Source organism: Macrosteles quadrilineatus, unplaced genomic scaffold (genome assembly GCF_028750875.1).
Source record: "Macrosteles quadrilineatus isolate MER2022 unplaced genomic scaffold, UCM_ALF_1.0 Scaffold_3__2_contigs__length_128488019, whole genome shotgun sequence".
Taxonomy (NCBI): domain Eukaryota; kingdom Metazoa; phylum Arthropoda; class Insecta; order Hemiptera; family Cicadellidae; genus Macrosteles; species Macrosteles quadrilineatus.
Genome location: NW_026542596.1, coordinates 123510060 through 123537570, shown reverse-complemented (window position 1 = coordinate 123537570; position 27511 = coordinate 123510060). Strand labels below are relative to the sequence as shown.

Below are 27511 nucleotides of genomic sequence, written 5' to 3'. Positions count from 1 at the left end.
ATATTGTCCATAAGAATAACATGGGAATTTTAAATTTACTATTTTTTGAATTTTCTCCGTTAACAATCACCGTACAAAAACACTTTGATATACTAAATTATTTGGTTTTTTTTTAAGCTCTTAGAAAGGTCTGGAGAAAAATTGATAAATTTTGAGTTTTAAGGGTAACAATTAGAAACCCCCATAAAACCCACGTTAAACCCCGTTTCCAAGGTCCGATCATGCTGGTTCGTGAACTCTATCAAGTTTATCCCGCCTTACACCTTCAGACCAAATTTGATGAAAATGGGACAAAAATTACTCAAGTTATCTCCTGGACGGACATATATATATATTGCAGGCGAGGCACTATATGGAGGCATAAAACAAAATCGCCCCAAGTTACTTACTTCGATAGGCCCGACAAATTATTTAGTTTAGGTAGTTAAGTTAAACACTTTTTATTTTATTTATTTATTGCTTGCTTATGCACCTGCATGGTTTTGCTGAATTATTTTGTAGGTAGTTTGTAGTTTTTTGCAGCTTTTCTGTACGGTTTTATGGCTGCATGGCGTTGTGCTGTAGATTGGTGCATGTTAGTCAAGATTGGACTTTAGTTTTCTGTATTTTAAGAATGACAATGCCTATTGTATTTGTATCGAATGGCTAATAAAATCATTTATCAGTCTAAGTACCAGTAACTTAAATTAATCTTAACCTAGGATGTTCAGTAGGTCTAGACCTAGTAAATCGTGGCTGTAAACGTAGGGTTTTAAGAATTAAGTGGTAATGTTGCTTTTCAAGAAGCCACAACCCACACAACCTTCCCCAATAAGTACCTATGAATTTTAGGCCTACTGACATAGAAATAGCATGAGTTCTGTCTTCCTAAGGATTCGTTCAAAATAAGTTGGGCCTCCCTAAACTTATTTTGTTGACCCGGGTCAACAAATTTAATATATATTTAGCAAAATAACCACTTGGAATGTAGATATCTATATATATAATTCTGTAAGACAAAATTTTTACCAGAAAATTGTGGACGTCTGGTAAGTCGCAGAAAAGTGGGAGAGGTCTTAAATTAATGGTCTTGACCCCAGGGACTCGGGAAAAATAGCAGAATTCCCATAAAGTTACCAGAAAACGAGATATAACGTAAAATATCCACCATAAGAAATGCATGGGGACTGAAAACGTCTGCATTCTATCAGCTGTTACTTATTTATTTGCAATGTTTACATTTATGCAGAAATTCAATGTTCGTTTAATTTTGTTGTTTTCCTTTTTTATAATGAGTGAAGTAACTAGACAGGGTAGGGGAAGACCTGCAAGACGTGGAAGAGTGTCCAGGAATTCAACAGACTTAAGAAATGCAAAAGAGAACGTCATGTAGGGCCTAACTGTGAAAGAAATCCAGAAGCTGTTTTACAATCTGTCTTTAGAAGAACGCTGGAAAATGAGTTGAGTTGTTTCTCACAATCTAGGTCCTCTTAAACACTTGCATGAATTGTGGCGCATTTCACTTCGCAGAGGAGGCCACAAATGGACATTTCAACGCATGTTGCCAAATGGACATGCCACAACCACTTAAGCAAATGACGAACTAAAAAAACTGTTTTTACATGATTCGAACTTCATAAAAAAAACATAAGGAATACAACGGTGCAATGGCTTTTGCATACCACCGCCAAATGGGGAGTTGCCATCATAATAATTAATAATAATTTTAACCTTTACATTTGGTTCTCAAAATGGAAAGTATAACAGAATTCATAAGATTACAAAACAAATCTTCAATTTTAAATTATAAAAGATGTGCAATGTTTGGCTGTAAGTTACCTATGATTTCAGCTCTGATTCGTCGCTCTCCGGGCTCAGGCCAACCGTGTGCACGTTTCCATTTGTAATATGTTGTGTTATTGATTTAATAATTATTTTACAATTGTAGGCTATTTCATTGACACATTAGAAGCAACTAATATACGACTCCAACGGAAGGAAAACCAAGATATAAAACAATTAAGAATCACTGTTAATTTTAAGTAACATATTTACAATTGATAATTTTAGAAACATATTTAGAATATTTGTCTTTTTATATATGGTTTTTTATCGTAGTCTAAATTAGGGGCTATGGCCCCTACAGGCCACTAGTTTACATAAAACTTGGAAAGAAGGTACCTATATCCACATGTATTCTACACGTATGTAAAATTTGTGTAACAATTAAAAAATATTTACCTTTTTTATTACCTAACTAAAAACCGCACAAAATAGCTAATTTTATTTTGTTAGGGTCAATCGCGAAAAAAAGGTAGGTACCGGGTACTTAGAATCAAACTATATACATGAAACGTGGAAGGAAGGTGTATCCTCTTGTAATCTACACATATCTAGAATTTGGTAACGATTAAAAAATATTTACCTTTTTAATAACAAAAAATCACAGCTAATTTTATTTTGTTGACCCGGGTCAATCGCGAAAAAAGGTGGGTAGCCTACTTAAAATTAAGTTAGGATAGATGAAACTTGGAACGCCAGGTATATATTATATACAACATCCATAATGTAAGTTTTAAGTATAGTGTGTAAGTTTTATTTACATTTATTCTACACGTAATGTAAAATTGAGGTATTTACGGTGGTTTTTTTGTTAATACAGGGTTGGTACTGATTTTGGAAAATGAAATTCCCTGACTTTTGCAGGTTTTCCAGACTGATATTATACTTTTTCCAGGTATACCGTAAGACGATATCGAATAGTCAGAATCAAGAATTATTAGAAAAAATGTAGGCCTAAATAGTTTACTCATAAAACCAATAAGAAAAGAATTAAACATCTGGAATCTGGAAAATTAAGAGTACCAACTAACTTAACCTCACACTTTATGTTCTACTTGGCCTTGACTTGACACCAGCAGATAGACGATACGGTGCTTCTGATACTGATATATATCGATATTTTGCTTGCGACATCATCGGCTTATATCGGAAGAAACATGTGATATTGGAAAAATAACTACCATGCTTGTACCGGAGACAAAAAGTAGTACCAAACTAAACTATTAGGCTAAATGTTTCAGCTACCGGTAACAGAAACATTTTTTTTTTATAAACTCCTACAAGTGCAGTTTTTTTTAGTTTATTAAAGGTTGAATCAGTATTGGTGTAAATTCAATGAGGAATTGTATTCAGTATCGTATTGAAATTGAAACGATGAATGTAGGCCTATCCTTCCGCGCATCGCGGTACTATAATGATTGATTTGTAGCAAACGGATTGATGTTTTAATTAATGATTGTAACTTACGTCAATCAATCCAGTAAATTGGAGGGACGTACGTTTCGACCTTTAGGCCATCTTCAGCCCCGCTGTTACACTAAGTTGTTCCATCCTTAGTTGCATAGTTGGTGTAGCAACCGCGTCAAATATTTACAATGAGGAACACAAAAATACGACATTGACGAAGACGAACACATAGTTTTATTAATGATAGTGATAGTTTTATTAATATGTGTTCGTCTTCGTCAATGTCGTATTTTTGTGTTCTTCATTGTAAATATTTGACGCGGTTGCTACACCAACAATGCAACTAAGGATGGAACAACTTAGTGTAACAGCGGGGCTGAAGATGGCCTAAAGGTCGAAACGTAAGTCCCTCCAATACACAACTGGATTGATTGACGTAAGTTGCAATCATTAATCGCGGTACTAGCCGTGTTTCCATACGTGGGATTTTCCCGAAAAAAGGATTTTTAGAGCATGAGCGGGATTTGAAGGGGATGTGGGATAAAACAGGAGTTTTGGCTATGACGTCCGTTTTTATTTACTATGCTTTATTTTAGTGAAAAACTAACCCCAATCGAAAAAATTACCTTAACAAAATATAATAGCAATGTTAAAACAACTATTTAAACACAATATGTCTAATTTAACACTCAGAATTTAACATAAAAAATCTTAAGGGATTAAACGGGATTTCTTAACCCAGTGACCGGGATTATATTCTTTTGGTCGTGTAGAAACACTGGGAGCTCGGTGCGTTCAATTAAAGCCAGTAATCAGAGAGTGATGATAGAATGTCTGTCGATGTTCGATGTTTTTTTATCGATGGTAGGTTCCCGATGTATTGTTACATCGATGTTTTCGTCAAACTTTGATGTTTTTGACCAAGTATTGAGACGTAGATGCAAAATGTAGCATATCTGTAAAAAATGTAGTCTTTCAAGAGAAATTCCAGATTTTTTCCAAAATTCCCTGACTTTTCCAGACCAACAAAATTCCCTGACATTTCCAGGTTTTCCCTGACCGTACCAACCCTGTAATAAAATAGGTAGGCTAAATATTTTTTAATTTTTACCAAATTTTACATACCGGTACGTGTAGAATATATCTAAATATATATACCGGTACCTTAGTTCCTAGTTTCATGAATATAGCCTACAGTCACAGTTTAATTCTAAGCACCCTTTTTTCGTGATTGACCTGGGTCAACAAAATAAAGTTAGCTATTTTGGGTGGGTTTTTGTTAATAAAATAGGTACTGGTAGGGATCCCAGACGTCCTCATTTTCCCGGACACATCCTCTTTTTGGGTACATAAGAAATGGGGGATTTTTGGCAAAACCTTAAAATGTCCGGGATTTAGATTACAAAAAAAATAAATAAAATTATTCCTTAATGCATTTAATAGGCCTAGTATTAGTAAATTAGCTCTAATCATCAATCGCCTAAAGCATTGTTAACATAAGCATGCCTGAATGAAAATTCTAGGCCTAGTTTAAAATTTCTAAAACTTACAATATACCGGTAGGCTGTTTTTGGGAATTGTCAGGCAATGTTTAGTAGAAAAATAATTCCAAAATGCTGAAAGTTCTTTAGGCCTACCCATCTAAAATAATAAAAAACTGTTTTAAAAGCCCCTAAAACGCATAAAAGTAACTCTAAATTTACAAAATTGAGGTGACCTCCCCCCCCCCCCAACAAGTTCTGCGGGTCATAATTGACCTCACTTTTGATGGAGGGTCTCTGGGAACTCTAAAAATAGGTAAATAGTTTTCGTAATAATCGTTACCGGTACCAAATTTTACATACGGTACGTGTATAGAATACATGTGGATATACCTTCGCTCCAAGTTTTGTGTAAATATCTACCATAGGCCTACATTCTACTTTAAGTGGTTATTTTGCGGCTGCACTTTACTTTAGGTCCTACACTCATTCCAATAAAAATATCGATCGATATATCGATTAATCGATTGTTTCATTCGAACAAGTGTAGGACCTAAAGTAAAGTGCAGCCTATTTTGCTAAATGTATTGAATTTGTTGACCCGGGTCAACAAAATAGTCAGTTCCAAATCAGGGCCGCGTTAAGGGTCAGTGGAGCCCTAAGCAGACTCAAAAGCAGCGCCCCTTTTTTCCTAGTGCGGGTGGGCAGTAGTTGTACTGTACGGCGCCCCTGGGCATATGCCCAGTTTGCCCGTTTATTATAAAAGCGGGCCTGTCCCAAATAAGTTAGCCTAACTTATCTAGGCTATGGTTTTGTTAAACATTTTTAAAATTGGGCCTAGCCTACTGAATTTGAGTTATGCATTCCCTGTCTGAGTCTGACAGTCTTGTTTAGAGAGTTAAGCCTGTCCGTAATCTTTATAAAAAGACTTAAAAAATAGCATAGGCCGAGCCTAGACTGAAGTTAAGTTAATGATCCACAAAGAACAAAGACTTTCCTTCAGTTAAAGTACCTTTGAACTTAAAACCTTCTTCCAATTAGAACAATTGTACCTATTCAAACTATTTAATGTAAAAACCGTTAGGAAAAGTATATTAACTTAGCGCATTGCAGTTATATGTCTGCATTATTTAATTCCAAATTCGACTTTCCCGCATCGGCATCGCGACCTATGCCTATGTGCTATGTCATGGCCACGTTCAAGGTCAAGGCCCACCACTGACACATTGAACTAAAGGTAAAAATATAATATCAATAATACATTGTTACTTACTTGCTATTATGGAGAGTCAAGCACTAAACGAAATTGTCCATCGCACGTTATGACGATGAGTAAATTCACTGACAGTCAACGAAAATTACCTTGACATTTAATTTCCACAAAACTAGACAGAAGGTTAGATCAACCCCCCACCCACAAATACGGATTTGATTTGATTCGAGAAAATCGATATTTGGACAAACACCGTCACGTAAAATGAAACAATTACAATAAAACGGTATGACACTGATAGTGAATTTTAAATGTTAATTATTATACATCAAATACCACCACTTCACTGAATTTACTTAAAAATTACACGTCACAACCACAACCGAGATATTCTTTCTTCTCCTTGTCAGCCATACACTTGTTTGTAAACAGATCCACCTGTGTTCTAGTGGTAAACATTCGGTCCCTTTAAACGACAGCTGGTAGTTCTGAATTGTAATCTGACAAACTAAAAGATACACGGTATCACACACTGTGAGAAAACCCGGACTAGTTTTAATGCACACGTACTTAAACTTTGTGTCTGGGCACAGTCAATATTATTATTACGGGACACGGTACACGGGTTCGTTCGTCCAAAATCCTCGTTTTTAACACAGTGGGGGAGAGGAGAGTGAGAGAGAGCTATGTTCTGCTTCGCGGCGATTGGTTCGTTTGACAGCAGAGGCGGTACCAAACAGGACCACGTGTATTACGTCATAGATTTCAACTTACCACTGTTGCTTTTTGCCACCACTGAACCTGTACCTGTACCCAGTACTGCCTTGTACCTTGTACCTGTATCGTATCATTATCATTGCTTTGCCTTAGCTTCTTAACATAGATAAAAACATACTCCCTTGTGTTGGTTTGGTTAGTCTATACTTGTACCTTGTGTCACATATGGTTACAAAAATTAATTATCTTCTTACCATCCTACTTTCTCACTCATAATCATTCTTTTTATTGCCATAAATACAAAAAAGTTACAGGGCAAGTCACTAAAAACAGTTTCTCAAGATTTTCTTGGGCAGAAGAAAGATGGATTCATCAATTATTAAAAATTTTTATTTTTATTCCTACACCAATTAAAATTTTAATTTTTTTGTTGGAAATCTTTTATTTTTACGCTCTAATCATTGATTTGAGTTTATAAGTTTAAAAATACAATGGTAACTAACGTTGTAGTGGTGTGTAAGCTACTATAGTTCTTGTCATGAAGCAATTCATCCTTGATCATTGGTCTTTTTAATATATGCATAGTCCTGAACAAGGAACAGCTGGTCATGTAGTCGGCATCTATATCTACACTATTAAGGCATCACACTTAACTCCAGTCCAGGACGAACGGATGTTCCCACTGTGCTTCTTCCAAAAATCCTATAGCAACCTGTGTTTCTCCTAAGACTGTGGGTATTCCTGCACTGGAAAATATACAAATACACCATCACAACTACAAACCTTCCTTTTACTTCTCACCTCCATGACCACGAAAATAAAGTGACGACTGCCTCAGTGTCCTCTTCAAATGCCACAGCTTTAGCTCCAGTCCCAACCCACCCTGGCACAACTGTATTCCTCAGCCTTCCATTCTGCCCTTATCTTCGCACATACGCTTTCTGCACTCTAACTTCATAAAGTCTCCAAGTCCAAGATGCCGCAAGATGTGCTTTGTGGCTGCTAGTCTCTCATCGAGTGTCCTTTCCCGAATCCAAGCATATCTCTATGATTTCCTCAACCTTATATAACCTTGATTGTGGCCAAAACTCCAAATTGCTCTGATACTTCTTTGATCCATCCGTCACAAACAGCATAGGCATCACCATCCACTTCACGACAAAACCAAACCCACAGCAACACCAAGACAAACATTAAACCCCCCCCCCCCCGCAACAAATACCCTAAAAATCTTCCCATAGCTGGGACTGGGAAGATATTAGTTAAATAAATTCATAGTAAATTAGAATCATTGTTAGGTGTAATTTATTGTGCAAAGCAAGAGGGGGATAAGATTAGTTGCTTCATTGACCAATTTCTCTCATAAAAGATTATCAATTGTCGTGGTGATCTATAGTGTGAAAAAGCCACAGAATGCACAATTTAATGCCATCAAATCACAACTATGTTTACTAACAGGAGCACTCTATGTTCCAAAATAATTTTAAGGGGCCAAGGGGTTAATAATTTAGCAACTGTGGAAGTAAGAAATATTAACTCACAACAATAGTGTTTTAGTCAAACATCATAATGCTGAAATGGCAATTAAGATGAAAACCTGACATCAGTCAACAGATTGATGTGCATTATTAATTCAATGTATTGGCTGACCTGACTGATGTAATACTGCATTTTTATATTGGCCAATGAAATGTTGTGTCGTCATACAATCTTTTAATTTTAAGGTACAAAGATAAAAGCCTATTGTCTGCTGTACAAAAAATGATTATATTACAAAATGAGTAATTAATTACAATATTAACTATATTTTTTATAATCTAGTAAATAAGGAAAGTTATTTGTTTATCTTCTTTATACATTTGATGAATTTCTGTAATTAATTCCTAAAATCTCTACCATTCTCTAAAAAAGGTGTAATAAGGAATACATTTTTGTCTGAGGTATGGGAGTTTTTTTTTTTTTTAGTTAATTATATTTTCTGTAAGAAACTTTGATTCATACTCAACTTCTGAGTTAAAAAATACCAGCAATTACTTTACTAAGTTTTAAGAGTTTAAATATTGTCAACTAAAATTAAAAATGTTGCCCAATCTTTAGTTTATTTATGGTAATAGTGATATATGCTTGATTAGTTGCTATAGGTAACATGTATTATTCTAACAACTTTAAAAAAGCCCCAACCACTTCAAGATGAGAAATAAACAACTTAAGAGGACTTAAATAAACACAAAATTAGTTTCATACTGTATTATATTTGGTCTGTAATGACTGAATAACTGAACAAAAATCAAGAAGGGAACTAATCTAAAGCCATATCTTCGTCATCGTCGTCCTTCTTGTCATCGGTTTTCTTGCGCTTCTCGGGTTGCGAGGGCTCGCTGCTGCTGCTGGAGTTGAGGCTGGTGTTCTGCAGAGCCTTGACAAAGTCCTCCATGTTGCCTTGGTTGGCAGCACTGACTGCCTCGGGTCCGACCTCAAACTGGGACACTATTGGACCCAGCTGACCAGACTGCAGAGCCGTGCTAAACAAGCTGACAGCCTGCAAAACACCATTACATTTATAAAACAGGAATAATGCTTCAAAGCTTACACATAAGGAAGGAGCAATTAGAGGATGTACTACTAAGGGGCACAATGTTTCAAACATTCCAGTGTTTTCGATGTTTGTCAGTGCTGCAAATCATAACTGCCATTTATCATAGATAGGAAATTGGTGATGGGGCCAGTGCAGTGGCGAAGCTGCCATTTTGGGATGTAGACACAACAACTGAGGCCATTCACAAAACACAGTAGGTACCATTGGAAGCATATTCTGACCACCCCTGTCCATGGATTGGATTAAATAAATGTGACTAGTTTTAAGTTTTTGGCTTTTGTGGTCGATGTCATTACAATCCGTAAAGGCTTTTGGCATCACCTGCACTGTCAGTTGGACATTTTTCCAGACCTCTCGCCATTCCTTCAAATAGGTGTGGTCAAGTGTCCCAAGTATTACAAACCCAATGACAAGTATGTTTCTCCGAGCGTCTTCTATAATACCTGTTGGAACTGCGGCGAGGCTAGTGTAGAACGCAGATGTTCCTGCTGAGAGGCTACACCCGGAGTAGACGGTAGATGTTGTGACAACTCCTCTACAACAGCTGGGTTGTTGACTACAGCTTGCAGTGTTTCTGATGTGATGGCAGACGACAGATCTACTGCACCAATACCATTATACAAGGAGGTAGAAGACAGGAACAAACACAATTCACATGTAAAGTAAACTTACATTCAGAATACTATGCTTGATAATATTTTTGTTTTGTTTAATATTACATCCGTTTCTTTTATAATTCTAGTTAAGTAATATGATTCTCTAGCAAGCGATTGAAAATAAAATTGACATGGCCAACAATAGGATTGTTTCTCTTAAGATTTTAAACAATGTCGCTCGCTGATAATTTTATGTCACAAATATATATGTTAAGCAGAGCAAACTTTTTTATATTAGACACTTAAGAAATAGACATGGGTACTCTCAACTTCTGCCAGTTCCAATCTAAAAAGAGAGGATTTGTAAAAAAAATGTAGGCCTAGATTAAATACAGAATTTAAAATACAAGGTACGAGTGAAATGCACTTGCTGAAACCAAATTAAAATACAACATTATGCTTACACATATACCAAATCTAAGTTTCTTTCTGATCTATATAATGGTAGGAAAAGATTAGAATTTTCAGTTTCAATTTCTGCATACTAATTTTTAAAAAATGTTTCAATAATTTTTTGAGAATGCTTTTGATTGTTGTTACTTCTTTCAAATGGGGAAAACTTAAGATATAATTTATTAAAAAATAATGTTAGGGAACATAGTATACAGACCAGTAGGTGGTGCTGATGACCCTGGTGCTCCAGCAACTCCCAGGCCTGAGAGGAAGTTCTGTAGATCGCTTAGCTGTATGGGATTCTGGGTGCTGCCACTCTCTGGGGGGAGTTAAAAATATGTTAATCAGTGATATCTGACATGTTCAAAGTAGATTAAGTTACCACCTTTACCTCATCAACAATAGTTGTTAATAATCGGGTGAGACGGTGGCTCAGTTGGTAGCGTCAGGGACTTCGGGCCCAAGGCAGCGATGTCGTGGGTTCGGATCCTGGTCACTGCCGCGAACATTTTATCAGTACAGTTCACCTTCGTACTGTACCAACTCACCCCTTGCTTTGCTGGATACGTTCCACGCACAGATCTGTAGATGTGGACGGGCAAATGTGAGGTTACTTACTTACTTACTGACGGGGCGTCACAAATCTGTTGATTTTTTGCCTCGTAGATTAGCCGCCTCCACTCTTCTCTATCGCCATCCGGATTTCTCCTACGCATTGGATCACATCCTTTTTGACTTGGTCATACTATCTTAATTTAGGCCTACCCAAAGGACGTCTTCCTGTAGGTCTTCCCAAGTACATGACCTAGCCAACTAATTCTTTTGGCTTTAATAAGCGCTATTATGTCTGGATCTTTATATAGGGCATGCAGCTCTCTACTTTTCATTATGCGCCAAACTCCTTCTTCATAAATTGGGCCGAATATTTTACGAAGTATCTTATTTTCAAACACCGTCAAACGTCCTTCATTTTTTTGAGAGGACCCATGTTTCACTTCCATACAATAACACTGGCTGTATAATGGTCTTGTATAATCTAAATGTTGAGCATCTTGATAAAATGAAATGTAAGGTTAAAAAAATGATACTATTTTAACCCTTTCAGTGCTAGGCCAATAATTCATATTTTGTAAGACTTTTTTGTTTGCCTTTTAATTCCATTACCCGTTGTTGAATTTTAACTGTCATGTTGTCACTATTTTATTAATTAGGCTAATTTTCAATAATAACACAATAAGAAAATATATAGGAAAGATAAATCCCAGTATTTGTAGTAAACATCAAATAAAACTTAGTTTTTGTTGTAATTTTCCTGGTTTTCCTATAAATTTTTATGTTCTGATAGCATTATTTGAAACCGAAATCTCACAAAATCAAAAGACATATAGTTTACAATGTAATATTGAATTTAACCCTGATTTAGTTGGACGAGGTTATTGTAATATAGCAATTTTAGGGAAACTAATGTTTTGCAGCAAAGTCTCAGGAACACATTTACTACTACTAAAACTAAAAGATTGCATCTAAATAGTCCGTGACTAGCTGGTGCTGCTACCTAGTAACGCATTGAACAACCATCTGCAGCGCCATCTGTTCGCAATCGGTGGCGACAGCTTAAATACCGGGTTTTGACTCCCCAGTCTTCAAGCACAGATAGCCGAGAAGGCTAGGACGTGTGTCACTTGGCCAGTGGCATTCGTCTGCTCGGGTTCGAAACCCGTCCTGTGTGGCAAATAATTGGTGACCTGTGTGTTTGTAGCGATATACTACAACCACTGGGGCATAGTGAGGTGTTCATAATCCTTGGTTTAGACATACACCTCGAAATCATCGGATTGGGCGAATCTTTTAGCTAAGTGGTTGGTAGTGTATCCTATGAACATGCAGGTCACCAATGGCCGTTTTGCTATTTTTTTTTAAATAACCTTCCTCTCTATATCCCTTAGCTTATATATCCCTCTATATCCCTTAGGGGTTTTTTTTAAAACAACGATATATCGTTTCATAGCACTGAAAGGGTTAAGCTTGCTGTAATTATGCTCCTTTTACAACTCAGTTTTTGGTTGTCATACAAAGGTACGCAACCAGAAAACAGGTAGTCTGCCTCAACTTAAATTGAGACAGGGTATAGTGATAAAAGATCTGATCAGTTTCAGCTGACTTTGGTAACAAACAAGTTAAAATTCTTCACCTGAAATTCCTTAAAGATAAATCAACCAATTCTTGTGTATATGAGGCAGGGTTTAAGCTGCAGTAGCATTTTTACACTATACACAACTTAAAACCTATACCCTGATATAAGGGTTTTCCGTAAATTAAGGTCTCCATTGAGCTGCTGTCATGAGAGTAATTGAATATAAGCTTTTCTCTCATTATATTGTCACGTAGAGCCTGAATTTTAATCATCATCTTATATCACCATCTTGTACAAAAATAAGTTGTCTTTTTATAAATTGGCTGCTAGCTGTGGAAATAAAAATTACAAAGAATATTTAACCTGCAGATGATGGAGGCTTAGGCCGAGGTGTTGAGGGCTGCGCAGGAGCCGTGGAAGATTTAGGCGTAGTGGTAGCGCTGGCTGCAGTGGTACCACCACTAGCAGGGGCTGCTGCTCGACTGCTGCTAGACTGACTGGTGGAGGGACGGCTGGAAATAAACATTAAAAATATCACCAACAATACAGTACAAGGCTTCCTTTGACAACAACTCTAGGTATTAAATAAGCTTTAGACTCCTTTTTATCCATCAGTAAACTCAATAAACGCCCGAGACATTTTTTAACAAGATAAAAGAGGTTTAGCTTCAAAATTGCTAGAGAACCTACAACGGATAAAGAAGTAACATATTTAATCAACAATGACGATCATAGTTACCTGATGGTCCCAAGAAGGCTCGAGAGACCTCCAATCTGTCCCACACCTCCAAACAATTGCATCAACTGCTGCTGTGACATGTTCTGTAGCAGATTCTGGAGATTCTCATCTGAAATGTTAAAAGTGACTTGAAAACTAAACCACACTCATCATTTTAGGATGACAAGGCTATAGATTAGACAAATGATGGAAGCGGTCAAATGAACTGTTTTTATTATTGCTTAGTCATATTTGTCTATCGTAAATTATTGATATTAACACTTAAAGCCTATTTTATATTTCTCAGTTTTTTTTTTACGTTTTGTCCTTTTATGTCTTTTATAATATACTAGCTTTTGCCCATCGGCTTTGCCCGACATACTTTCGGGTATTATACTTACTACTATGAACTGGCTGAAGTTGTGACCGCTACACGCAAACATTACCTTTTGTATTAATTTGTGATTTAAAACTGTAACATCAACGATACGTATGTTGTTCCACACTGGCACTCGCAGGTGAGATTCAAAAAACTAATACCCTGAGCTATAATAGCTATAATAGGTTTTGAATTAAGAATGTTTGTTTGTACAAAGATAAAATGATTAAAGGTAACTCTTAAGTTTTGGTTGGTTTGGATTGAAATCGTAAATTGAAATGATAAGGTTTGGATCATTCAGTTACATTCTTTTATTTCAGATACTTTATCATAGTTAGTGCTAGTGTAAAAAGTAGTCAATATTAAATATAGTAAACTGTTTATGACTTGTAGGTTTACCAGGTGTGACTCCTCCGCTTCTCCCTGGTGTCGGAGGGTTGTTCAGAACCTCGTTGATCTTACGAGCATTATCCTCGTCTTTCTCAGTCTTAGGTTCCTGAACAATTTTATGTATTGGTAATGAAAAACAATTTTCGTTCTAAAAAGTACTGCAACATAACCAATAGATTATAACAAACAATACTAGAAAGCCCATTCTGCACCGCAGCGTTAAAATAAATATCACATCCGAGAAACAATTTATGATTTTTGATTGAGTAAAACGGTATTTTAAACTGGTATTTCACTGAAGGATCTTAGACCAAAATATATAGGATTACCGTATACAATTATAACTGGTGAAATACATCTTAAAATAAAGTAAGAATTTGAAAAATATCAAATTTATGTTTTTTGGTAGAATAATACAGTTAGATAAATATATACTGATGCTTGATGTGAAAAATCTGTACGTGCATACCTTCAATTTGAGGCCTTAATCATGAAAATCGGTCGGGTAGAAGAGTCAAACGAACTCGGAAAAGAAAAACCAAATTTAACCCCCATAAGAAATACATGGGGAAACAATTTAGTTTACGTATAGGCCTAAGCCAAGTGGGAATGTAGATGCCGATGCTTGATGTAAAATCTGTTGCATACCTTCAATTTGAGACCTCAATCATGAAAAGCGGTCAGGTGTAAGAGCCAAACGAACTCGGAAAAGAAAAACCAAATCTTTTTAATATACAGTATAGGAAAATCCATTTGGGAACAGATAAATCTACAAGCAGAAATCTGAGCCAATCAACATTTTCATTAGTATAGTAGAAATTCTCTAGTTATTATTCACGCTGTGACACTGTACATTGAGATACAATTATAACCTCTAAACTGTATTTTATATGGCTAATGATAGGCTAAATACAACATCTCACAGGTTTCTCGCTTGGTAATTCAACATGTGTGTTATTACTACGAGGCATGTTTTTTAAGTAAGTACCGTTTTTAAATTTCTACGTTCCAGCGCTGCGATTGACATTTTGGACATTTGCGCTGTATATGTGCATCTATTGGCAAGCCCTAGCCGGAAATTCGACAAAAATCGGCCGTGTTTACATCCGTTATCGAGCATTCAAAATGGTGCCGCCAATTGAGACTGCCGCCGACTTTGAAGTGCGCGCTGTAATTAGATTTTTAAGTGCTAAAGGTGTAAAAGCCATTGAAATTTATCAACAGATTAGTGAGGTGTATGGCGAGAACATTTATGAGTGATGGAATGGGACACAAGTGGGTAAGGGCATCTAAAGAAGGCCCCCACCAACGTTCATGATGAGCAACGCCCTGGGTACTGGGGACAGTGACGCTGCCCAGTGCGTTGCTCATGATAGACGTTGGTGGGGCCGTCTTTAGATGCCCTTACCCACTTGTGTCCCATTCCATCACTCATAAATGTTCTCGCCATACACCTCACTAATCTGTTGATAAATTTCAATGGCTTTCACACCTTTAGCACTTAAAAATCTAATTACAGCGCGCACTTCACAGTCGGCGGCAGTCTCAATTGGCGGCACCATTTTGAATGCTCGATACCTGATGTAAACACGGCCGATTTTTGTCGAATTTCCGGCTAGGGCTTGCCAATAGATGCACATATACAGCGCAAATGTCCAAAATGTTAATCGCAGCGCTGGAACGTAGAAGTTTAAAAACGGTACTTACTTAAAAAACATGCCTCGTATAATTAATTACTGTAGTATCATCAGATAGGTAGTCAAGAGATTTAAGAGATTCATTTATTATACCATTCAGTAGTGTCACAATACAAAAGATATAATTTATTTGTATACTTTAAAAGAGAAAATCAACTAGGCCTAATAATAAAAAAATTGTGTAGGTAAGGTTCCCAGGGTACATAAATTAACTACAAATCAATGAAACTGAAAATGAATATATTACATATGTAGGCTATTAGAGTACTGTAAAAGTAATACTATTTAAAATAGGCTAAACTGAACAGATTTTGGTACAGTGTTGAATTATTTATATGTAGGTAGGCCTATCTTAAATATTACAATTAATTACATGTAAATCACCTGAATCCAGAAGAAAAATTTTCGGTTTGATGACTTGAATTTCAGTACATAAACTCGTCCGGTGGTACACTGAGCGACTTTTTTGAACTCACAATCATCAGGAAAGATAATTAAATCCTGAAACAAATAGTAAGTTTAAAATAAATGTCAATATTAAAAGTTGAATATAAAAGGTTTAATTTACCTATCTGTTGCGTCGATTGATCCTTGAGTCATTACTCATCATATACCGGCTACGCAACTTGTGTTCAGACTATTTGGCCAAGTTTTTTATGGTAAATACTTAAATGTTTCGTATGTGTTTTGTGTTATGTGTCCTAAATGAGCTGACCACTCCATCCACGGATGAGAAGACCGTATTTTAACGTTCCTACAACCTGAAGATGTGCTTGGTTAGCAGCACGAAATGGCCGTGGTTATTTTATATCTTAAGGATCAATCGACGCAACAGGTAAATTAAACCTTTTATATTTGCCTTATCTTGATCCAGAGGCTAACCCATCGTGAAAATAAGTCGGTCAAAAAATGTACCTATGGGATGTTATAGAATTTTATATTTAGCAGCTCATTCAGTTTGTCTTATTTGTTCTATACCTAAGTACTTGGCTTTTGACACCAGGTCCTGGACTAAAACGGCAAGTTTGTTACTCAAAGTATGAATCGCTTGTAGATAAGGTAACTCTACTTGAGGCATAACTTAACTTACTCTGAATAGTTGTATAGGCGTCCAAATAGTTGAAATGCACATCAATCGACAGATTATTCATTTCTGAACCAAATAAATACTAACTTAAGTGAAATTCGTTTCATTCTCGTGCAAAAATTGGCAATTTCCGTGACTTGTAAATGAAAATAAACATAGCCTAGGTAAAGTGAACCGAATGATAAAGTTTTTGGTCAATAAAAGGGTTTCAAGTCCTTTGTTTGCAAGATCAAATGGATTAGCTGAACGGTATGTTCAAGAAGCAAAACTCATTCTAAAGAAATGTCTAGAAGAAAAGACGGATGTTTATCTAGCCCTACTTCATCAAAGAAATATACCCCGGAAAAATCTTGGATCTCCAGCTCAAAGGTTAATGGGGCGCAGAACAAGGACACTGCTCCCTAGCACAGATAAAATTCTGCAACCAAAAATAATTCAAAATGTTCACAATGAATTGCAAAATATTCTGGAACAATCCAGACAATACAGTAAGTTAACAGAACAAAAAAGAACAACTTAGAATTTGAAGAAGGAGAAAAAGTACTGTATAGAATAGAACACAGAGACTGGCAGCCGGCTACAGTCATAAGAAAAGGTCCGGAGCCAAGATCATATCTTATAGAAACTCCAGATGGGAATATTTATCGAAAGAACTCTTGGTTTTTGAAGAAACGATTTTATGACGTTGAAGAACCGGCAGGAGCAAGTAAAGTGAACGGAAGTAAAGCTGGAAATGGAGTTAAAGATGTAGATAGTAGAAAGTCATCACGAAGAGTAAATCCTCCCAAAAGACTTGACTTATAAGTGAAGAAGGGAGATGACATATGACTATAAAGTCATATGGTTGTTAATTATTATTATATTGTTGAACGAACCACGTTCCTACCTTGTGGAAACTGACAAGAGAACCATTCGCCGAAACAGGAAGTTCTTAGTTCCTGCACCGTACTACGGAGGAGATGGTATTCTTTCAAACTGTTCATCCATGGTCATTAATCGTCCATGCAACTCACGTGATCGTCCAGGAGCTGGCACAGTAACCCGTTACGGAAGGTCCATTAAGAAACCGAGGCGGTACTGAGGTTCATAAAGATGTGGACATCTTGAGGCGGGATGTTGTATTAAGTCTATTCTTTTTATCATATGATTTATTTGTGTTTAAATATGTTTTCTTGTCAGATGATTTTTGTAAACATGTTTTTGTAAACATTGGTTTAGTTTGGAAATAGAGTTTGTTGAAGCAAGATGTGTGAATAATATTCTTGTATAAGAAATACAACATACCAAGTTGTTTACAAATACGCACGTCAGCTGTCTGGTACAATATTTTCGGAACTAAAATTAAAAGCGTCTAGAAACAGACATCAGGAGAAAGCTTAGAATCTGCCGAAAACAACAATACCAATCTCGATCCAGTTCAATCTGATTCAGTCAGTCCCAGAGCCTTCGACGTAACCATAGACAAAAAGAATTAAATATAGACCGTCAGCTGTGCTGCGGTTACCATAGCTTCTGGCGCAAACCGCTTAGAGCGCCAAGTATTTACGACGTACGCGCTACGTAAACTACAGCGGTGTGCGCCGGAACCTATGGTAACCATGGTAACCGCAGCACGGCTGACAGTCTATTTTTAATTCTTTTTGTCTATTCTGTAACTTAAACGATGTTTGTGTGTCGCAAAAGCGACGCATAACACCACGGCGGGTGTGTTGTGCGTCGATTACGCGACGCTTAACACTCGGAGGGTTAAAAGTGGTGTTTACCCCAAAAGTGCTTAGAATTGCATAAATGTTGTAAAAATCTCATGAGGAGTTATGTTAAGTTCATGATTACCAGAGGTCCAAACTACTAAAAGACCTTAGCCTACTTAGGTCTGTAGGCTACTTAGAAGATAGGCCTATTCCGGTTTATTTTGACCTTTCAATGCATTGTGATTGCACTCTGCAGAATGCCAACAGACCATAACTTACATCTTCCACAGTTCCAGAGCCACGGTCTTTCCAGCAAAAGTGCATCAATGAATCTTCTGATTGATAGACATACACTAAACCCTTCCTTTTGTCAGGATGAACCATTTTCCCTTTCATTGTCATTTTTCCAGCTTTGAATTCAACCAGATTCTTGCTTTGAGAGCGAGATGCTGAACTGCCAAACAAAGCTCCTCCTGCAGGCATCTTGACCTTTTGAGTAGCAAGAACCTAGAAGGTAAGTTAAAAAGAAAGTATCAGTTCAGTAAAATAAGGTCCTAAACTTAAGTTTCATTCCAGCAAATAGGCCTAGGCCTAGTTATCATTTACTGTAAACAAGCCCTTAAATTTACCGATAGATAATGTACAGTAGGCCTTGTGCTAATCATTAGTGTGGTATTGTATTATCCATTACAAGTAGTTATGAACGTAGGATTTAATTTGTTTAAGCCTTACTTAGCCTATACTTACAATCACTAGTAAATTTTCCGAATACAGGATTCTAGGACAGTTTCTGTAGATCAGCTGTATCGTAAACTGACGCTTAATAGTTGAATAGCAGGTGTAGGCAATGAATACAAACCTAGGCCTAGATTATTTACTTAATTTTTATGTTCTAAAATAAAATAAGTTACTGAAATATGCAAAATTCTGTACCAACAACGCAAACAGACCAACAACACTAACAACAGACGATGAAAAGGGAAGGGGAGCCGGACAGTACAGGACACCAATCGTCAATCGACCAATCAAATCCACCACACCGAACCGAGTCATCCATTTCCATTCTGTATCAATTTCCATAGCCCACAAAATTAAACTGCTTTGTCAGGGTCATATCAAAGACCCCAAAAATACAGAACCTTATCCCTGTCCATAAGAATAAGAATAAGAAATTTAAGAATAAGAAATTTATTGATCATTAAGTAAATACATTGTTTACAATAGATCTCGTCAAATTAGTCTAAACAAGTGTCAGGCTTTAAAGCTAAATACTATTTTCTATTTAAAGCTATGTAGGATGACAGCATATTCAAATAACTATTTCAGAATTTAAAAACTCATCAATCTGGTACATTGGGTTTTCTAGGAGCCATTTATACAGAATTTCAAAGAATACACAAAACATGAAATTAACCCAAAACATAATAGAAACACAATTTTGTTGATACTGATACTACTGCGGATCACTATGATCAGTTGATCAGTATCACCAAAGATTACATATGCGTTAGCATATGTAATCTTTGGTATCACCAACATCAACTAGCTGCAATAGTTCAAAGTATACAAAACCAAAATACACGTTTTTCAATAAGCTTGTAAAACAATGCAATTTTCTGGTGCGTAAGAAGGTATTTTAAAAGAACATGATCATTCAGATAATTTCACTGAGTCCAATTATTATGGAGTACCTGTAGTCTGTCCTTTTTCAAATTGTTTGTTTATATTACTGCCAACTGTCAACAGCATGTTGTAGGGCATTTGACAGATCTATTGAGGTGTATACACTGTGCAGTGAGAGCAACTCACGTCATTGCCTGTCAAGAATATGATAGGTGGGAGGGTCGAGTCATTTAGTAATGACCAGTCAATTACGTCATTGTGACGTGCAATGACCTCATAGGTAGTCGCAAGGCCTAGGTAGGTGTCAATCATACCAGAAAAAACATCCATTCATTAGAGTATATAGGTGACACGGGTGATACAGGAAGGCAAGCGTTAGCGAATTTATCACAAAGAAATATCGATGAAAAATTTATGGATGCCTTTTGTGCCACATAATGGTGGACCTTAAACGGATGGTGTTTTTGGCCTCTGGTGACCTCAAAACAAAAATGTAAATCGGACCGGGGCCCAGGTCTTACCATGAGACCTACGGCACTGTAATAGCTCATTGCCTATGGGAAATTCGCTAAAAACGGATGTTTTTGCTGCAGTATGCAGAAAAATTATGTTTATCACTCCGTGTACAGAAAGGGAAATTGGTTATTTTCTATGACATCTTGATGTCAAATAAAATAACTGTTTCATAAGCTCGAAGCTCGAATTAATAGACATATGGAAAACAATCTGGTGATTTTCCCTTGATCTAAATTTACTTTCCCTTGATCTCAACTACCTAACTAGTTCTCCATTTGCTCTTCTACGTCACTGAGAAATAAGATGTACACTTTTCTTACTTCTTTGTGTCTACGTGTAGGCCTACTGTGACTGTGTTTCTCAACCGTTGTTTTGATAATTTTAATCAGCTGTTTTTAATGTTCGACAATACAAATTGTAATGCATAAGCTAGTGTTGATGTGTTTTAGCTTGTAGTGCGTGTTTTTTTACACAATTCAGTAATTCACATTTTACTTAACCCTATAATTTTTACGTTTTATGTAGGTTTGCTATAACTTTTTATAAAAATATAAATGTTAACTAAAGTTTATTAATAACTAGCTGGTCCGACAGACGTCGTCTTGTCCTAATGTGGTTTTATGTCAAATGCTTGTTCATTTTCAACATCCTGGTTGAAGTTCGTTCGATACGCTCACTCACCTTTAGGTTGGAGATCGTTCGCTGCGCTCACTTGCCTCCAGGTTAGCTCGTTCGCTACGCTAACTCGCCTCCAGGGGCCCATTTAATAATAAAGTACAAACTAATATTATTAGTAAATCAGCTGATCGCCCAATGCAAATCTAATGGAAATTACAAGTTACAAGTTGTAACTTGTAACTTGTAGTTTATTATGAAATAGGCCCCAGGTTGAAGTTCGTTCGCTACGCTCACTCACCTTTTGGTTGCAAATTAGCTGTTGTCATAAATTAAAAGAAAAATAATCGTGCTGCACCCTGTTGGTAAACTTATTAATTTTTTAATGCTATTGAACATCACAGAATCAGATTGTTTAGTTGAACCAGCTGTTAAGATTCTTTCATTCCATTTAAATATGAGTACTCATAAGGTTAACATGGGAAACTCCAGAGCCACTGGGGCGGAGCCCTTTTGACGGATCTGCACCAAACTTCATACAAACCATCCTTGAATATGCTTAATAATGCCTGAAAGTTTCATTACAATCTGTCGAGCGGTTTCGGAGTCCATAAAGTACAAACAAACAAACATACATACAAACAAACATACATACAAACAAACATACATACAAACAAACATACATACAAACAAACATACATACAAACAAACATACATACAAACAAACATACATACAAACAAACATACATACAAACAAACATACATACAAACAAACATTCATTGGATTTTATATATATAGACTAGCTGACCCGGCGAACTTCGTATCGCCTAAGTTATAGGTTTCCCCTAAGACAGACCGATGGAAAGAAAGTACCGTTACGTTTAATTTTCAAGATGATCTCGTTCGCATCGCTCAATCACGTCCTGGTTGAAGTTCGTTCGCTACGCTCACTCACCTTTGGGTTGGAGCTCGTTCGCTACTCTCACTCACCTTTAGGTTGGAGCTCGTTCGCTGCGCTCACTTGCCTTCAGGTTAGCTCGTTCGCTACTTCGCATCGCTCAATCACGTCCTGGTTGAAGTTCGTTCGCTACGCTCACTCACCTTTGGGTTGGAGCTCGTTCGCTACGCTCACTCACCTTTAGGTTGGAGCTCGTTCGCTGCGCTCACTTGCCTTCAGGTTAGCTCGTTCGCTACTTCGCATCGCTCAATCACGTCCTGGTTGAAGTTCGTTCGCTACGCTCACTCACCTTTGGGTTGGAGCTCGTTCGCTACGCTCACTCACCTTTAGGTTGGAGCTCGTTCGCTGCGCTCACTTGCCTTCAGGTTAGCTCGTTCGCTACTTCGCATCGCTCAATCACGTCCTGGTTGAAGTTCGTTCGCTACGCTCACTCACCTTTGGGTTGGAGCTCGTTCGCTACGCTCACTCACCTTTAGGTTGGAGCTCGTTCGCTGCGCTCACTTGCCTTCAGGTTAGCTCGTTCGCTACGCTAACTCGCCTCCAGGTTGAAGTTCGTTCGCTACGCTCACTCACCTTTTGGTTGCAAATTAGCTGTTGTCATAAATGTAAAAGAAATAATAGTGCTGCACCCTGTTGGTAATCCTTGTAACTTTAATGCTATTGAACATCATAGAACAGAACCAACTTGTTTAATTGAAACAGCTGTTAAGATTCATTAATTCCATTTCTCATAAGGTTAACATGGGAAACTCCAGAGCCACTGGGGCGGAGCCCTTTTAAGAATTTCGAAACGGGAAATAGTTTACGTCCGATTCGCATACCTACAGAATTTACACACCAAATTTCATTACGATCGGTAAAGTCGTTTCGGAGGAGTTTGCAGACTAACACTGTGACACGAGAATTTTATATATTAGATAAATTAAGAATCGAGCCCTTGGTCGCTGACTAAATACGGATCCCCGACAGTACAACAGGTAACTTATTTAATTTTTTTATTATTTGTAAAAACTTGATCCAGAGCTAAAACATGTTTAAAAGATATAAATTGTAACAAACACTAGTGCAAGTAGTGGGAAAATGTTAAAGTGATCGAGAGCAAAGGATAGCAAATTTACAGCAAGGGAAATCAGCTGATCGTTTTCCCTACATCTAAATTGAGCTTATAAAACAATAATTTATTTATTTAATAAGAGCTGTTACAAAAGGAGACACTTTCTGTATAGAGTGATGAAAAGATAATATATTTTATCATAGATTTAAATTAAATTCATGACTGGTTATACCATGGGAAGAAAGGGTGTATGTAATTCACTTTGAAGGTCAAAGTTAATACAAATCCAGATTAAATGCATACTTTAGTGTATGGTTTATGTACATACAATATGGCAAAACTTTCCTAAAAGCGACAAGAAACAACTGACCGTGTAGAGAAAACCAGAAAGTGTTCGTAATAATTGGAAAATCTTTTAATTTTCTAAGAGAAAATGAAAATAGAAACTCAAACCTCAAAACTACATCATTTTTTCATGCTGGCTAGGTTGGATATGAATGAATACATTTGGCATGTATTTTTAGCTTGGTCGACTGTGCCAGTTTCATTTCATACGTCACTCTTCGTGTTTATTTACTTTATAGACTGTTTGTCTGTATATGAAGAAATACTGTCATTTTCAAGTATTTTTTTAATGTTATCTACTCTCTGAAAATGTTTTTAACTCGCTCTGTAAAATGAGAAAACGCCATTCTCTGGATACAGTAAAAATGGCAGGTGTATATACTATTTTTTATCAGATTTTGCCTCTTTTTTTAACAAATACTTACTTTTTTTTAATAATTATCGTAAAATTATCCGCAAATTTCCTAGTAGAAAGAGATTACCATTTATACTTACGGCCAAATACGTGCATAAGTTACTAGATACTCTTGAAAAAATATAACAGTGAAGGTTCTTTCCGTTTTTGGAGATAAAGCTTTTGGAGATAAAGCTTTTAATTTTCTAGATAAGTGTACACATGGCTCAACATGGGGCCCGGACCAGGCACAGTAGTACTTGGTGATTGGCTTGGATTGATCCTGGGCCCTCAGAAAAGGGTTATCTCCTACACCAGACACGATTCCATGAATGAATATGTTCTTATTTCTTTAATATTATAACGGTAATGTTCAGTTCCAATACTGCAGCATCAATGTAAAGATTAAAAATCATGTATAAATGTCATTTATATATTAAGACAACAATGTAGATTTTTTTAAATATGCATGTTTAGCGAATAAAATGAAATCAAGTGAAACTAAAAGTACTAATTTAAACTGAAAACATTGATATACATAAAGAATTCTTTTTCACGAACTAATGATGTGATAGGCTGTCTCCCACAAGTAAACTTGATATTCGCTTATTTAAAAAGTAATATTTAAGAATTGGCAAGTCCAGGTATCATCGAAATCAGAGCAAAAGAGTATTATTCTTACACTTCGGTTCCACTTATATACAGTTACTAATTATCTGACCGTATGTTTGTTTATACTATTCTGAGTCTCCTGGTATCTAAACTGTACAACAGTACAACGATAATGCATCTTTATTTGCATTAGTTTACATGGAGGATAAAAGCGAGATTTCTATGTACAGTTCAAGCGAACCATAACTTATCAGTAATAACTCCAACTAACTCTTGATTCAATCAAACATTGGCTCGCCCCGCGACAATTAAAATTGTGACCGAGCATCAGCGATAAGGGTGCCGTATCGATGTTGGGGGTGAGAGCCGGGCGGCGGGAGGGGTTGCCTAGCAACCTGAGTTGAGCGCTCCTCCGAGAGATGGCGTTGGCGTTATTGTTCCGTTAAGTGTGCACTGTACAGGGTGTCAAGTTCGGATTTGTGAGTGACGTCAGGCCGGTGCTGGAATGAAGGACGGGCTGGTGAGCGGAGTGGTGGGGGAAGCTGTGTGTGTGTGAGAGAGAGAGATAGTAGTCAGAGTTTACCGAGCTGTGAGCCGAGACGGTCGCGTTGCGAGAGTGAGTGTTGTGTAGTGAAGTGTATGTGAGTGTGGGGCTAGCAGTCAGAAACATGTGATCCATCTGAGGCGAGGCCCTCCTCCTCCGTATATGATAAAGTTTCCACTCGGGCTTTCCCTGTAGTCAACATGCCTCGGAGGAAGGGCCATGGAATCCCCCCGACGAAACGTAAGTACACTCCCACCTACTACTACACGTGCTTTTTATCAGAGAGAAATCGTAGCGTATACTATAGTAATAACTAATTATCACTCATTTGTTTATGGTTTACAATACTGTAGGCCTACAAATGATCAAACTAGTTTGGTTTGTAGCTCGGGGATTAATAAATGTCAATGTTTATTCCTCACGAATTTTTATCTAATGCTCCCAAGGCGCCGCTTCAGAAGGGTACGATAATAAATGTTTTGTTTTTGGCATGTGTTTTTGGCTGGGGATTCCTGTCAGCGTCGCAGGAGGGGGGGAGCCACTGGTGGAATGTGCAAAGCCCCTCCCCCACATGCTCTCTCTCTCTCACTCTCTCTCTCGCAGCTAGTTTACAAACCGTCGTAGTCGTAGTGGAGTATTCGGTCATTCGTTGTATTGTATTGTGTGATAATGAAGGTAACGCCGGCTCATCACCTACATGACTTAGCGACTACCCTACTGTACTTCCATCCTGTTAAATGAGCGACGTAGTAAACAAATAAAAGAGAGGAGGTTATATTTTATAACAAAATTACACACTAATTTCGGGTTATTGTTTACAACTTTAACTCTATTCAATCTTTGAGATATGTTTGGACAATCTCAATTCGTATGAATTTAGTTACTGTGCTGTAAACAAATAACCCATTCCAATACAGAGATTGTTATGGGACCCATGGAACTGTGCATGCAAAAGTGCATTTTGCGCGTTACAGTGAAATCTCAGTCCCTCGAGACGGTGTCGTGTTGTGCCTCTATGGAAGCTTTGGCGTGAAAACTTTGTTTACCAACAGCTTCGCTTCTCGTCTTCTGATTAGAAGGTCCTTTCTTTTCTATACGCACTTTTATATTCCTCGCCCAACAACCTACTTGGAGTCGTTTTGCCACCACCATGGATCTGTGGTCGTCTGAGCAATCCTTTTAATATTCAATATTCCATTACTCATGCTTTATGTTGTACAGCCGAAGCCGATGGATAGAAAGTTAATAGAATGCACGTTGCTTTGCTGGTTGCTGCCCGCCGCCGGTCGCTGTGGAGGGGGGTGGCGCCAATCTTGTATCCGTCTGTCTGTCTGGCTGTTCCAAACCGGCTTGGATCGCAACACCGTTTTCTTCTTTTCGCCGTTGTCAGGTTGTTTTCTTTCAGCTCCACCTTGAAAGATCAACCTTTGTTCCTTTTTCTCCTGGATTCTGGTTTTGTCGCTTCTGTTTCGGCAGTGTTTATAAATTTTGTATGTTTTGAACGGGCGCAGAAATGACCTTGGTTTTAAAAGGTCGCGCGTCGCTTATTACTCATTCAACAATATTGTATCGTATTAAAGTATTTACTATTACCTTAGACTTATTATCCTATCTTACCTCAAAGCTGAATTGTTTATGGGGTCTGCAATAGCCTACAATTGTTAATAGGCTACATAATTCAACACCGCTCGAAGAGTGGACCGGTCTTCATCTTTTTGGGACCTCACGGACACACTTACCTTTTTACGGTTATTACCAAGGCTGCGTTCTTTACTAGCACAGTTGGATAAACTGTGTCAAGTTGGGTTTAGTTAACCATAGAGGACTACAATAGTTTGGCTATGTTTCCTTAAGTGAGTTCAACAACGACACATTTCATTCAGTTTGATGTAAACGTGCAATTTTCAATATGCTGGTTCAAGGAACGTATCTTCTACCGTTTCATGTCGTACTTACATCGAGTTGAATCTCAACCAGCAGCACTTAGTCTATTGGTGTTACGGCGAGAATCATTGTTGTGGTGAATGCCAGAGTGATGCTCACTCACTAGACTCGCCAAAGCGCACCAGCTCAGTATACCAATGACGATGTCGTGCTTTAAATTAAACTACGACTACGACAGGAAGACGGCCACTTATTATGCAAGTCACCTGTCATTTGCACACACGTAGAGTAGCGTCCGGTGACGCTAGCTTTCACGGGTTCAAGCCCAAGGTCACAATAATGTCAGTGTAGACCTAGGTGTAGACCTCGCTGGGGGCTCACGTGAAACAACTATAATGTTGGGAAACGGACAAAGCAGAACACAAATAATTTGAAATGGGAGTTGGTTTCCAAGCGTAGTTTTCCATTTTATCAGATGCGGTAGCCAAATAACCTGATGTTTATGTCATAAACACTTCAACTATGTCACACGGTTTATATTATTTTGATCAATTGATATGAAACACCGTCTTCAAATGCTGCGGT

At 37.3% G+C, this 27511-nt stretch overlaps 3 protein-coding genes across 5 annotated transcripts in view; 1 reads left to right on the top strand and 2 right to left on the bottom strand.

Moving 5' to 3' along the window:
- Nucleotides 1-6548, bottom strand: part of LOC128990780 (protein argonaute-2-like) — a 54800-nt gene extending 48252 nt beyond the window's left edge. The window contains exon 1 of one of the 2 annotated variants that reach the window (XM_054413356.1): nt 5983-6548. The gene's annotated coding sequence lies outside the window, so the exon portion shown is untranslated. The remainder of the gene's footprint in view (nt 1-5982) is intronic. The other variant, XM_054413355.1, reaches the window with a different exon arrangement.
- A 2323-nt stretch (nt 6549-8871) lies between these two features.
- LOC128990812 (proteasomal ubiquitin receptor ADRM1-A-like) lies at nt 8872-19353 on the bottom strand. Of its 2 annotated transcripts, none has more exons than XM_054413400.1 (9): nt 19128-19353; nt 18660-18887; nt 15987-16103; nt 13915-14011; nt 13158-13266; nt 12782-12930; nt 10502-10603; nt 9679-9836; nt 8872-9178 (listed from the first exon to the last, which is right to left on the bottom strand). In XM_054413400.1, exons 2-9 carry the CDS (start codon nt 18861-18863, stop codon nt 8939-8941), a joined length of 1176 nt encoding a protein of 391 aa, XP_054269375.1. In that variant the 5' UTR covers nt 18864-18887; nt 19128-19353; the 3' UTR covers nt 8872-8938. The 2 variants fall into 2 exon arrangements, with proteins under 2 accessions (XP_054269375.1, XP_054269376.1); XM_054413401.1 differs by having other exon boundaries at nt 9679-9833; nt 19128-19350.
- A 5709-nt stretch (nt 19354-25062) lies between these two features.
- The window catches only part of LOC128990953 (transcription factor HIVEP3-like), a 55838-nt gene continuing 53389 nt past the window's right edge, over nt 25063-27511 (top strand). The window contains exon 1 of the mRNA XM_054413628.1: nt 25063-25282. Coding sequence (XP_054269603.1) covers nt 25243-25282 — 40 coding nt within the window. The 5' untranslated portion in view covers nt 25063-25242. The remainder of the gene's footprint in view (nt 25283-27511) is intronic.